Source organism: Anas platyrhynchos, chromosome 27 (assembly GCF_047663525.1).
Source record: "Anas platyrhynchos isolate ZD024472 breed Pekin duck chromosome 27, IASCAAS_PekinDuck_T2T, whole genome shotgun sequence".
NCBI lineage: Eukaryota > Metazoa > Chordata > Aves > Anseriformes > Anatidae > Anas > Anas platyrhynchos.
Genome location: NC_092613.1, coordinates 5,225,148 through 5,239,045, shown reverse-complemented (window position 1 = coordinate 5,239,045; position 13,898 = coordinate 5,225,148). Strand labels below are relative to the sequence as shown.

The 13,898-nt window shown below is 54.4% G+C and overlaps 1 protein-coding gene across 22 annotated transcripts in view; it reads left to right on the top strand.

Annotated features, from left to right (window-relative positions):
- The window catches only part of NFASC (neurofascin), an 82,957-nt gene that overhangs the window by 33,841 nt on the left and 35,218 nt on the right, over positions 1-13,898 (top strand). For 10 of the 22 annotated variants that reach the window (XM_072028340.1, XM_072028338.1, XM_027444805.3 and 7 more), the window contains exons 3-17: positions 95-112; positions 385-490; positions 702-898; positions 1,238-1,360; positions 1,563-1,733; positions 4,187-4,237; positions 8,816-8,927; positions 9,133-9,317; positions 9,587-9,718; positions 10,027-10,170; positions 10,697-10,808; positions 10,907-11,073; positions 11,624-11,771; positions 12,388-12,512; positions 13,412-13,447. In XM_072028340.1, coding sequence (XP_071884441.1) covers positions 95-112; positions 385-490; positions 702-898; positions 1,238-1,360; positions 1,563-1,733; positions 4,187-4,237; positions 8,816-8,927; positions 9,133-9,317; positions 9,587-9,718; positions 10,027-10,170; positions 10,697-10,808; positions 10,907-11,073; positions 11,624-11,771; positions 12,388-12,512; positions 13,412-13,447 — 1,827 coding nt within the window. The remainder of the gene's footprint in view (positions 1-94; positions 113-384; positions 491-701; positions 899-1,237; positions 1,361-1,562; positions 1,734-4,186; positions 4,238-8,815; positions 8,928-9,132; positions 9,318-9,586; positions 9,719-10,026; positions 10,171-10,696; positions 10,809-10,906; positions 11,074-11,623; positions 11,772-12,387; positions 12,513-13,411; positions 13,448-13,898) is intronic. The other 12 variants (XM_038168391.2, XM_027444826.3, XM_027444824.3 and 9 more) reach the window with 5 other exon arrangements.

Sequence of the window (13,898 nt, the reverse complement as noted above, 5' to 3'; positions counted from 1 at the left end):
ACGTTTGTGTGTGTGCATAATGTCCTTTTAATGTTTGTTCTGCAGTTAACCTTTTTTCTTCTTTTTCATTACGCTTGCACTTTGGAAATAACAGCAAATATTCAGAGTGAATGTAAGTGCTGCCCTCATCTTCTGTCTGTGCATTTTCGTCTCCTCTGCATGTCCGGAATGGCACGAGGGGTCGGGGCTGGTGCCGGCTGTGGCTTGGTGCGAGGTGTGCCTGGGGCATTGCCTGCTCCTGGTGGCTTCCTCAGGTGTTGGAGGGCTCTGAACCAGAAATTTCATATCTGGCCTGGGGAAGATGCCCAGATCTGCTGCAGGACAGCAAGAAGAGGCTTCTCCCTCTTGACATGACCCTCCTCACCGCTGTCATTTGCTTTGCAGTGCCCCAGCCCCCCACGATCACCAAGCAGTCCGTGAAGGACTACATCGTGGACCCGCGGGACAACATCTTCATTGAATGTGAAGCCAAAGGGAACCCCGTTCCCACGTAAGTGCCTCTGTGCTGGACCCCTGAAGTTTGTTAGCACTGGCCCTGGAGCAGCTGAGGCTCCACGTTGGCCACGTTGTCCCCAAAGCCAGCAGAGCTGTGCCACTGGCACCAATTGGCGCTGATTTAGCTGTTGTGTAGCACAGGTCAAGCTCTCAGCAGCCTCGTACGGCCCGTGGTCACTGAGCAAACCTCTCCCCTCTCCTCCCAGCTTTTCCTGGACGCGGAACGGGAAGTTCTTCAACGTGGCCAAGGACCCCAAGGTGTCGATGCGGCGGCGGTCGGGGACGTTGGTCATCGACTTCCACAGCGGGGGGCGGCCGGAGGACTACGAGGGCGAGTACCAGTGCTTTGCCCGCAATGACTACGGCACCGCGCTCTCCAGCAAAATCCACCTCCAGGTGTCCAGTGAGTAGGGGGCACGAGGCTGGTCCGAGGAAAGCAGGGGCTGCTTTGTAGGGGATACGTGGACAACACCCGGTGCTCAAACATCTCAGCCTGCTGCATCTATTACCTGCATCGGGATGCATCCAGCCGCAGGGCAGAGATAAAACCCAAGGGATTGGGGCTGTAGCCAACAGCAAATGCTTGGTGTAGGTTTAAGAGAAGCTTGCAGGCACAGAGATGAAGTTTGCATCGAGGTTGTTCCATTGAAACCAGGCCGGGCCCAGCGGGATGGAGGAGGGAAGGGATCGGCAAGGCGGCCGCCCTGCCCTCCTCACGCGGTGCCTGTGCTTCCCGTGGCAGAGTCTCCCCTGTGGCCCAAGGAGAAGGTGGATGTGATCGAGGTCGATGAAGGTGCTCCGCTGAGCCTGCAGTGCAACCCGCCGCCCGGCCTGCCCTCTCCCGTCATCTTCTGGATGAGCAGCTGTGAGTCGGGGAAGCCCAAACCCCTGCTCCCCTCCATCACCCACCTGCAGGGTTTACTTCCCCTAATTACGTTTAGAGTCATTATTGCTAGCTCAGAGCGTGGCGCCACCCACACGTGGCTTGGGTCGGGGGGTTGCTTTTTGCCCTCACGGGGTCACCCACCCGCAGGAGGCTCTGACTTGTCCGAATTTCCCCCGTGCAGCCATGGAGCCCATCCACCAGGACAAGCGCGTCTCCCAGGGCCAGAACGGCGACCTCTACTTCTCCAACGTCATGCTGCAGGACGCCCAGACCGACTACAGCTGCAACGCCCGCTTCCACTTCACCCACACCATCCAGCAGAAAAACCCCTACACCCTCAAGGTGAAAACCAGTAAGTGTCACGGTGATCGCTGCGGGTGGGTCTTCCCCAGCCCCCCTCGGGAAGGGTTCTCCTTTCAGGCACCGTTTCAGTCCTTGACAGCCTGCCAGGTAGAAGAGTGGCTTCCTTCCCTTTGTTCAGGGTGGTAGAAGTTGGGATGAGGACTGGTAGGGCCCGGGCTGCTGCCCCATAGTGAGGGGAAGCTGGTTCCCTCCCAGTGCCCCAGGGAGATGCTCGGTGCAGGTACCGCAATGTCCGTGCAACTGGGTTGAACTGGGAAGCACTGCAGTGCAGGTGGGGCGTTCCCCCATCCTCAGGGAGAAGTACAATGTCGAGTGATCTTTCCCTAGTTTGAAACACTGGAAATAGCCTTGGTTTGCTCCAGGTTTAGATTTATGGGGAACCCCCAGCCACGGTGGTGCTGCACAGGGGGGACTGAGTGTGTGTCCATTGCCTGACCAACGAGCCTCACACAAGGCTCGGGACTTAGCGGCTGTCCAGGAGCTGAGGCTCAGCTCTGGGACATGGCAACAGGAGGGCTGGAGCCTTTGGGGCTGAGTGGATACACACGGGATGTGCTCAGGATGGCCAGAAATGCTCGGGATGTGCTCGGGATGGCCAGCGATGCTCAGTGAGGAGCATCCCTGGGGAGCAGGAGGAGCAGGCACACGGCTCCCCCTGACCCCTCCATGAGCAGGGGGCCCTGGTAGCCTCCCCTCCAGCAGGGAGGCTGCTTGGGAGGAGGCTGGTTCCCGATGCCAGGGCACTTTCCACCAGCCAGCTGGTGGGAACAGGGGCAGGGGGCCACCAGCGGAGTGCTGCAGGGCACGAAGCTCTTGCAACGGCCCTTTCATTGCATGCACAGCACCGGCACAACCTCGGCTGCGAGTGGTGTGAGAGCTGCTTTTGGTGTGGGGATCGTTCCTGAGCTCCAGCTCTAGGAGCTCAACCCAATCTCGCAGCAACTGAGGCCGGAGGTAACATTATTAAAGCCTCCCAAAAGCAGGGAGCGAAGCGTGACACGAACAGGGCCGGGAGCGTTTGGCACTTGTGCCGTAACACCCTGCCCTCCGTGCAGAGCACAAGTGGAGATTCGGCAATATAAACGCTGTAAGCAGGCACTTTGCTGGTGGTGAGGAGTGTGCGCATGTAATTCACTCTGAACATTGCTTGTCCGTTTGCAGAGCTGGCCGCATAATGCCAACATTCACCTCCTGCTGAAGGGCTGAGTCCTGAGTTAGCAGGAGCTGCAGAAATTCTGGCAAAGATCGGTGCTCATTGGGGCCTCTGAGGTTTTCAGCCTGATGTATTGGTTTAGCTCGAGAAAAATATAAGGGAGAAATGCTGGGGGATTTCTGTGCAGGCAGATACAAGCAGCTACACCCTGATGCCTCCACAGCATCTGCTCCCAGGCTGGGTGGCACCGGGCCCTCTCTGTAAGCTTTCCTTTGGAAATTTCTGCTGCATTTCTGATGCAGATGCCACCTCAGACCCCTCCAAGAAACCCTTGTAAGCAAAAGAACCGAGGCTCCAATTTTTTGTCTGTTATGATTGAAAAAATCTTTATATGCACAACCTTCAGAGATGAGTTTGTCTCAAGCTGTTCGGTGATCTCTGCTTTAAGCCATGAGCATCAGCTGTCTTAAAAGAGTCACAGGCTGCTGGAAAACCATCGCATGTGCTTGCTATCTGTCTTCTTGATGCAAGGAGAGAAAAACACAAGGGCTGGGGCGAGCGACATGCCCCTGCCTATTTTCCTGTGGAGCATTTTTCTGGTGGCTCAGGGCTCGGGTGGCTGCCGGGCTCCTTTACCCTCCTGCGTAGGAGCCCACGGATGGGCTGACAGTGGCTGGGAATAAATGAGAGCAGCGTGCTATTGAGGGCCTGATGGTTTCGCATGGAACTCAATCTACTTTAATTGTCTGGTAATTAAAAGGGATTTTGTAGTAGATGATGATTTTGAAGCCTAATTGTTGTTATTATTTTTTATTTGTTCATCTTCTCCGTGCCTTTTTGCACCATTACACTGCTGCCTAGCTGTGTCCAGCCTGCTCTGTGCTGGAATAAAGTAGCAGGAACACGCTTACCTCCCTGAGAGAAAAATCATTTTCTTCTCAAAATTGAACGGATTTTTTTTTCGAAGATACAGATGCCATTGTACCAAGAGAAAAACACTTTGAGGAAATGTTTGTGATACGATTAGGTGGCATTATTCACATATTTAACTGTCTCTCCATTTCTTAGGAGGAAAACAAGCTTCTTTTCCTCTCCCGTGTTGCTGTGTTATGTTGCTGTTTGTCTCCCAAGGCAGCCGTGCTCCGAGTGCCTCTCTATCGCTTCTGCTGCTGCCCTGTCCCCGTGCTGGGGCCGTGGCTCTGGTCCCCGTGTCACCTTGCCCCGTGCCCCCGCACACCGCCGCACGCTCCGTGCCACTCGGTATGCTCACGCTCTTTTGTTTATTGCAGAGAAACCCCATAACGAAACGTCCTTACGAAATCACACTGACATGTACAGTGGTGAGTCTACACTGGCTTCTGGAGCCCCTCACGTGTTAACCCCCCCTGTGCCTAACCCGACTCACCCCGTGCTAACCGAGCGCTGGGCTGGCTGCGAGCAGCATCCCCGTGCCTCCCGTGTGCGCGCCCCCGCTGGATGCGTGTGGTCCCTTCTGTTGTCTGTCACCCAAACTTTGCAAAAACCAACGCGAGGAAGGGAGCCGAGCAACCCAGCGGTGACCAAATCCCCTCCAAGTTTTGATATCTTGAAGTGATCGAGGTTTAAGCTAATTAACTGGATACGCAGAGCTCAGCTTGAGAGGTATTTGGGTTAATAGGATCTGGCACAAGTGGAAATGTCAGGGGGTGAGCAAGTCCAGCGCCTTGTTCTTCGAAAAGGCTTCTGAATTAAAGATAAGACCCACGATCCCTCTCTTCGCTGTGCTCAGAACGAGCATCTATTGCACTGGCAGCCAAACACGGGCACTGGCTGGGAGTTAAAAAAGCAGTGCTTGGTGTTCTCAGCGCATTGTGTCTTTGCAGTGTGGTTACACGTGTTGAGCAGGGAGGGTTCTCTTTGGAGACTGCTTTTGTGCGGCTCCCTGGGGCACGATCCTGTCCCCAGAAATAGATGGGAAGCGATGGGACAACCCAGGTGAGGTGGGCAAGCAGCCCGGGCTGGTTTCGCTGCCGGGGGAAGCAGAATGGGGAGATGGGGCTGAGCACAATGCTGGGAGCGCAGCCATCACCAGGGACTGCTGGGGATCCCGCTATGCCCACGTCTCGTCCCCTTCCCTCTGTTTCCCCCCCCAGAGCCTCATTTTTTTTTTGGGCCCCTGCTCTGTGGCAGGCAGGAGAGACAGGCCAGGGGTGCTTCGGTGCCGTGGGAGTGTGAATACGAGTTCAAGTGGTGCTGAGCAGCAATTTGCCTCCTGGCTTTTGTCTTTGCAAGAAGCACACGCTCGGTTTGGGAACAGGGACTGGGATCTTGCTGCCTACCAAAGGTTGGGGCGAGGGGGATCTGACTCTGAGCCAGATCCGAGGTTCTCCTGCGCGTGTTGCCAAGTGACGCAGCCACGGGGGATTTCTCTCCCCCTGCAGATACTCCTCTGAGAGGCAGAGATGGCTGACAGGCAGCAAAGGGAAAACGTTTCTGGCTGGAGATGGGGCTTGGGTCTAAGTGGGAGGCTTATTTGACGGGTCAGAGCGTGCTGAGGACCTGAGGACCTGGACGAGGTGGGGGCAGCGAACAGGCTGGGCACGGTCCGAAAGCGTTTGCAGAAACGGCTGCGAAAGGGGCTTGCAGGCAAAACCAGCTTCAATGGGAAGAGCACAAATTGAATCACATTTAATAGAGGCCCGTGGGAGGAGACGTCTCCCTGGGAGGCGCACGGTGGCGAGAGCCGTAAATACAGCTTGTGCCTCCCCGAGCCACGGGAGCAGCGCGGGCGGTGTTTGTGCTTCGAAGGGAACGCACGGCTCCGTGTCTGCAGCCCCCGTGGGCTCGGGGGAGAGTCCTGTGCTGGCCGGGGTCCCTCAACGTCCTGCTGCACACTCAGGGAAAAGGGAAGGTAGCAGTCAGGTAGGAAATAGAGACCCTATCTGCACTGGCTGATAGATTTCTACTGATTTCTCTTTGTATCTGTCTAGAATAAACTGCCTGCTCCTGGAGCTGGATGGGCTGTTGGCACTTAACATCCCCTGGAACATTTTATGGGGCTGGTGGATTCAAATCCCCAACCCAAGCCCTTTCAACAACCTGTGCAAAAGTGGGCTGCAAACCAGAAACATCTTAATAATTCACGAAGCGGTGGAAAAATTGTGATCTTCGGCCCTTTTTCTCGTTGATAACCCCATGTTTCTGTCCACAACGATCCCTTGGGCTGCTAAAACCCACCGCAGCATGGCAAAGAGCCTTAGGGGAAGGGCAGTATGGGACAGAAGCCTCTGTCCCACCGGTATTTAGGAATTTGGGAGGTTTTGGGGTAGCTGAAGGCTTTGCAGAGCAGGATGCAGGCAAGCTGGGAGGCACCGTCCCCTCCCCTGCAGCCTGCCCCGGAGCTGTCATACCCCTTGGGGATACAGGTGGGTGATGTCCAGGACAGCACCCATGGGACCAGGCTGATGGTGGGGATGTGGCTGAGCCCCCTCACCCCACAGCTCAGTCTGGGAGCAGTCGATTCCCTCCTGCAAAGAGGAATTACCCTGGCAAACCGTCTGCAGCTCTGAAAGAAAAAAAAGGATCTCCAAGGATTAATTGAGAATTTTATTAGCAGGAGTTCATCACCTTTTTAAATAATGGAAGCGAAAGCCTTTTGTTCTTCTTTTTGGCAAACCTGGGGGCTGTTTGCAAGCTGGCTGGCTGTGCGGGAGGCAAGCAGATGGGATGTGTCCGGATGCGCACGTTCCTGTTATCGCCTCTAAGTGGGAACGATCTGCGAGCTGATGTGCAGTTTTTAAGTGCTGTCAGGTCGGGACTTTGAGGAGGGGGCACTTGGCTCCTCCACGGCGAGAAGCGGCTGGTTTTGAGATGTTTTGTTTGCAGCTGAACGGGGCCAGTTTCAAAGAGGTGGGGGCAACAGCAGCAATCTATCGGAAGCAGAGCCTATTTTTGAGCACAAATAAACAGCCGTGGGATTTATTCTTCTGTTCCATCCAAGCAGAGGAGTGAGACGCTGCTGTTTGTCTGACAGCTCCCAGCTGTAGCTGCCGGGAGCTCAGAGCTGGTGCCTCTGCCCGAGATCATTTCTGGCCGTGCCCTATTAGAAACAGCAAAACCTTTTTCTGTAGTCCTCCGCTAAGGCAAAAGCTTCTTGGCTACGCAGTGTCGTTGTTAGGTTTATTAAACAAGTGGATAGCATACTAATTTATCTCCCTTATTTTTAATGTTCATCATTAATATACGGCTCGTAAAATTTGGCTTGCACTGCTGCTTATCTCTTCCAGTTACGCCCTGGGCTCCCGAGCAAACGGGTTCATTGCAGCGAGGCACCCAGCCTGTCCAAACAGGCTGCAGATTGCTGGCAAATAAAAGCCAATATTGACTTATAAAATGGTACATCCCCTCTCCTGATCACATAGAGGAGAAGTTCACGGGTCCGGTCAGAGCTGTTGATAAATGCTGATTAGAAATCCTGCCCCTGCCTCTGCCACCGATCCGCAGGGCTCTGGCGGGGGCGAGCGGCTCTTAGCCGGGCAGCGAGCACCTCCAGAAGCAGGCGAGCACAGAGCAGCACGCCTGCCCGGCGCCCTGTCCCTTCGAGATGTATCTGTCCTGGTAATCCAGTAACCAAATAATTAATTAACCCTCTGACTAGCCCATCTTGGCCACTAACTGTGGGTGCGTGGGAGCGACGTGATGCGTGAGTGTGGCCATGCCCCGGGGGGTGCGGAGCCATTTCAAAGGCGTGGTTTGATTCCTGCTTGGTTTGTTTCATTTCCTTCGAGGGGCCTGGCCACAAACTTTTCCCGATTGAACTCCAGAAATCGTCTCTGCCCTCTGTCCCCTTTTCCTTCCCAGCCCTTTCCCTGTGCCAGAGCCCAAGCAGAGACTTCCCAAATAGCTGGGGGCTTCCCGGTGTGGGTGAGGGAACAGCCAGGCTGCCACCGGCTCATTTGGCTAACGAAGCTTTCGGGGCCAGCAGAAAAGGGCTAGGTCTGCTCCCCAAGAGCCTGCCCCTACCTCAGGGTGGGCTTTCCCCCCCTATCTGCAGTGGTCCCGTGCCAAACCTGCCTGTCCTGCCCCATTTCCTAATCTCATAACTTCTGTCTCTGCTACTGCTGCTTTCAAACCCATCTCATCCTGTGGTGCCCTCACTGACCAAGTTTAATAATTCCAGTTATTAATGGAATTTATTCCGTTGATATATTTTTCTCTCTCTCACAAAGAGACCCCCACTGTGTGTGTCTGTAGGGTGTTGTCTTGTCTCTTCCCCCGGTTGTCTCCCGTTAAACTTTCCTGTCCAGTCCTCAAATTTGTCCTTCTGGTCTTCTGCCATCTCCCAGCTCCATTTCCAGACGGTTTGGTCCTTCCACCCAGCAGCTCCCAGTACCAGTGGGAAACTGGGGGTGCTGCCAGAGCCCCCGGCACTGCTGGGATCCGCCATGGCAGGGACATCTCCATGGCAAGGCGGCTCAGCTGCCCAATACACCCTTTTTGTGCCCGTTTCTCATGGCTGTCCTCCACTGAGTGTTCTGTCCATCAGCATTTCCACCTCTCATCCGACTCCAGCCCACGTCTCTGTGCTGGAGGCAGGGGCGGGCAGGATGGGTGCTGCCCCACGGGGACCAGGCTGTCCTGGTGCACCATCCCCGCTCCCCCTGCCCATCCTCTCTTCCTTCTTTCACCTCTCTGTCTGCCCAGCATCCTCTCTACACCCAGTCTTTTTCCTTTAGAAATGACTTTAAGCTCTTCTCTAGTTTCCAGGTATGTTTTGGGGTGAGGTCTGTGTGCCAGGCTTGGCCAGGAACTTGCCAGCTTCCCCAAAAAAGCGCCGTGTGTCTCTGGCCCTGTCTGAGCCCTCCTTATTGCTGCAAGAGAAGGAGAATTTAAAAGCACCCTGGTTTTGTTTTTTTGTTTTTCTTTCCTGCTGATTTCAGCCCGAGGGGTTACGGAAACGACGCCCAGCTTCATGTACCCGTACGGGACCTCGAGCAGCCAGATGGTGCTCAGGGGGGTGGACCTGCTGCTGGAGTGCATCGCTTCAGGAGTGTACGTACCGGGCACGGGAGCGGGCGGGCACCAGCTCCTCACCAGCTCAGGTCCAGTTTTAGGGGCTGTGGTAGGAAGGGGGGTGGCTCAGCACCTGGGTCCTCCTCCCTGGGCTCGAGAGGTTCCACGTGCAGGATCACCTCCTGCTTTCTTAGGAAGGTTTTTCTCGTCTTGCAAGTGCGTTTATCTCCTTCCCTCTCCTTAGACCAGCACCAGACATCATGTGGTACAAGAAAGGAGGTGAGCTCCCCGCAGGCAAGACCAAGCTGGAGAACTTCAACAAGGCTCTTCGGATCTCCAACGTCTCGGAGGAAGACTCCGGGGAGTATTTCTGCTTGGCCTCCAACAAGATGGGCAGCATCCGCCACACGATCTCGGTGAGAGTGAAGGGTACGTCGCCTTTACCTTGCCATCTTCTTCCCTCTCACAGCCAGAAATTGAGGGGGGCAAGCGTGATTTTGGGGGCTTCCCACATGGGCTGTGCTGCATCCAGCCCCACCAGCATCTCCTCCAACCCGCCCTATAGGCAGTGGGAGCCGTGGGCTCCGCTCTCCGGTTGCATTTGTTCGCAGCAGACGAAATTGTTTGGGTTGGAACCTCTGGGGACCATCTGGTCCGGTTTGCTACGTGTGTAACCGGTACGTTTGTGTGTTTTAAAGCTGCTCCGTACTGGCTGGACGAGCCCCAGAACCTCATTTTGGCCCCTGGTGAGGACGGCAGGCTGGTTTGCCGAGCCAACGGGAACCCCAAGCCCGCGATACAGTGGCTGGTGAACGGGGAGCCCATAGAAGGTGAGCCGGGGGGGGGGGGGGGTCTGCACCTCCTCTGCAGAAACGGAGCCGAGCATGAGCCAGAGCTGCCGTCAGGGTGCCAGGCACCCATGGGGTGCTGCGCGGGGCGCAGGCATTGCAGCACACAAACCACCTGCTCGGCTGGGGCAGGGCCAGCTGAACCCCGTCTGGAGGCTGGGAACACCATGTGCCACCATCTCCTTTAATCTGGGCCGAGAGGGAAAGAGGCACGATAAAACACGGGGTCGTGTGAATTCTAATTTGAGATTGAATTTAACACGTCCTCTCTCTGCCTGTCCTCTTTGAAGCGTCTCCGCCCAACCCGAGCCGCGAGGTGGCTGGAGACACCATCGTGTTTCGAGACACCCAAATCGGCAGCAGTGCCGTGTACCAGTGCAACGCGTCCAACGAGCACGGCTACCTCCTGGCCAACGCCTTCGTCAGCGTCCTGGGTAGGTGCCCATGGGGACAGGGCAGCCCCGTGCAGCTGCTCCACACCTGGCTGGGGAAGGAAAACCCCAGAAGTGGCCGTCAGGACCCCGCAGGGTGCCAGGGCATGGAAGTGTCCCCTGCAGAACGGTGCCTCCTGCTTCTGTAAATAAGGAAGGCGAACACCCCACGCACAAGTTTGCCCTGCAGGTTTTCCCTGTTTGCTTTCCTCCTTCTTGTTAGCTGCTCTGAGATTAATGTACGCGTATACACGACCTCTGCAGCTGGGTTTGGGATTGAAAGTCCATTGCCATATACCTGCAAAGCCAGGCAAAGGGTGAGCCAAGTGCTGCTGGAGCTGAGACATGAGCTGTTGTGTGGGTGAAGCTGGAAAGGGAAAGAGAAACAGGAGCGAATGGAGCAGCTCTGTTGAGTCTTGAAAGCCTCAATAAGGAGCAGTGAACAAAAAAAGGAGATGGGTGGCAGGACCGGGAAGCGCAGGGGCTGGTTTGAGCTCTCGTTCGGTAGCTGGGTCTCTGGTGCTTGCAGATGTGCCACCACGGATCCTGGCTCCTCGCAACCAGCTGATCAAAGTCATCCAGTACAACAGGACCCGGCTGGACTGCCCCTTCTTCGGCTCCCCCATCCCCACCCTGCGCTGGTAAGCACGGCGGCGCTTCCCCTGCCGGCGGGGAGGGCTGGCACGGGGCGGTGTCCTGCTCTTTCTGCCCTTACAAGAGTTCTTTGTACGGCTGTGAGGTTTAAGAACGGCCAGGGGAACACGCTGGACGGAGGGAACTACAAGGCGCACGAGAACGGGAGCCTGGAGATGAACATGGCTCGGAAGGAGGACCAGGGCATCTACACCTGCGTCGCCACCAACATCCTGGGCAAAGCGGAGGCCCAGGTTCGCCTGGAAGTGAAAGGTGGGAGCTCAGGAGCAAAATGTGCTCTTGGATCCTCTGAAACTCACAGCAGAAATGAACGTTTATGTAAAGGGAGGGTTGATGGTGCGCTCCGGCAGTCTGCACTATGACATTTGGAGCTGGGATACAGAAATGGGCAGAGATCCCTTCTTTATGGGGAAAACAAGGCTATGGGTACACTGAAGCTGTAGAAGGGCTTGGTGTGGATATCAAGCTGCAGGATGCCATGAGCATTGCAAAATGAAACACCAAGAGTGCATCAAGAATAACCACTGGCAATAAAACGTTTTTGGAATCAGGTTTGGATTGGGTTTTCCCTGTTCAGCAAAGCTGTTTGCTGAGTCAGAAAAGTGGGTATTTGTTAAAGGGTCGGCATGAATTAATGGTTTGTTAAATGAGTTTATTTCCAAGCATTTGTAGCAGAGATGGTTTAGGAAGCTGACGTGCACGCTTGCCTTTTCCAAGAGACACCACAGTTAAGCTTTGACCGAGCTCCTGAGCTGAGACCCCGCAGCTCAGCCCCTGACAGCCCCTCTGGGACTTTTTGCAGACCCCACCAGGATTGTGCGAGGCCCCGAGGACCAGGTGGTGAAGAGGGGCTCCATGCCTCGCCTCCACTGCCGCGTCAAGCACGACCCCACGCTGAAGCTCACGGTCACCTGGCTGAAGGACGATGCGCCCCTCTACATTGGAAACAGGTTCGTGTTTACCATTCCTGCGTTGTCTCTCCAAAATCGCTGGGATTTTTACTCCCCCGCTGCAAAATGCTTCAGGAGTCACTGGGGATAATAAGGAGAAATGTTGAGTTCCCACCTAGGCAACATCTGCTGCTCTTGGTGCTTTCAATGTTCTTAGCTCCTTCCAACAGAGGCTGCCTAGCAGTTAAAATTGACTTGCCAGTAAAACGAGGCATTGAGCTGAGGTTTTATTTACAGATATTTTAGGACACCTTGATAAAATGTATGGGTTAATAACGAGCTACTCCAAAATGAATGTTTATCAGCTGTGAGAGGTACGGTTGTAATTTCCTTTCCATAGCCTGCTTCTCGTGGAATGAGATCTGCTCCCAGGACACAGGCTTCCTAAGGGTGTGATTCTCCCAGATGTATACCCAGAGCAGATTCACTGATTCCTTCGGAAATGAGGTTTCCAAGAATAACTCAATGCGTCCTTAGCTGATAAAATCTTGAGATTGGCGAAGTGCTCCCATTCTCTTTGGGCTGTTTTGTGTGGTTTATCAGAGAACAGTTAGGCTTCAGTCCTGCTGCTTAAAGCTCTTAGGAACTGTTGTATTATTGCTTTCAACCCTTTAAGGATGAAGAAAGAAGACGACGGTCTGACAATATATGGCGTGGCGGAAAAGGACCAAGGCGATTACACCTGCGTAGCCAGCACGGAGCTGGACAAGGATTCAGCTAAAGCCTACCTCACTGTCCTAGGTAAAGCTGTTGTGGCAGTGTGCTGACACACAGCTAGGTGCTGTGCTTGCCCTGCAATAGATTGACTTCAAGGTCGGGCTGAAAGGGGGATCCGTGGGCGCAGAGCTCGCCTCTAACGCAGGGGTGGTGCTCAGGGAGCTGCTGGCAGAGCAGTTGTTCCATTGCTGCAGGACTCAGCAAGGACACGCAGCCTGACCTCAGAGTCACTCAGACAATGCCACCGGATTTGAGCAGAAGGGAACTTGCATTTGAGAGAGGAAAAAAAAAAAAAAAAGTACTTATTATGTGCAGCTAAAAATATCCAGGTGGTAGTGGAAGCTCTGAGAGAGCAGCCCTACATTTGGGAGCGAACGTAACCGAGTCTGAGGGTGCTGAGAACCGTGTGACACCCAGCGGGTGAGTGAAGCAGCACAAGGAGCAACAAACTGAAACCCATTCCATACTCATTTATGACAGATCTTTTCCAAAAACCACCCAGATTTACCAGCTCCTGCTCTTGGCCCCCTCCACTCTTGTGCAGGGTCCCCATTCATCCCAGCGCCCCACCCCACCAGCACTACTGGCATAGACCCACTGTGCCCTACAGAGGCAGGAGTGATATAAATCCCATATCCCTAATAATTTGACTGGGCTTATTTCCCTTCCTCATCCCCTAATAGCTAATTAACTCTGTACCGGGCTGATGTTTCCCCTTCGCAGTGTATTAGAAATAGGAAGGAAGGCGTGCAGAGTGCTGGGGGTCTCTGGGGGCAGGACTTGCTTCCTCTGGTCCCCAGGGAGGTTTGGATCCCGCTGAAATCTGACCGTGTGTGTGACTTTATATTTACCAGGTGCTCCTTTCACCACCCAGGCTTAATGACTAAACTAACCCCGTTAACAACCAATGTCTTACCTTGCAGCAGTCCCTGCTAACCGCTTGAGAGACTTACCTAAAGGTAATCATCACTAATTCATTTGGTTTATTTTATTTTGTAAGCTGATTTTTTGTTTTGCCTTGTCAATAACTCCGGCAGAAATCTAGGCGTAGCGGTTGACCGAGCTGGGAGCTGATGCTTCCAAGTCCTGCCCAAGTTGTCCTTGAAGTCCCATCCAGATGGGCACGGGTAGGAAGGACGCATCCCTTCGTGTCCCCCAGTGCCGATTCTTGAGTGCACGAATCACCTTACCCCTAGCTGGAAATGGTGAGCCCTGAGGGTAGAGAAAAGAAATCACATTGAATTCCCTGACTTTTACCTGGAAAAGGTGTTGTTATTATTGCATGAGCTGGATCCACAGGAGTATGTGATTTGTGATAGGATAAAGACACCGCGATTGTGCCCAGGGCGTTTTCTAACCAAGTGTGTATTTTCAGTTAGGTTTGGTGTCCTTTCCACTCTGTTTGCAATT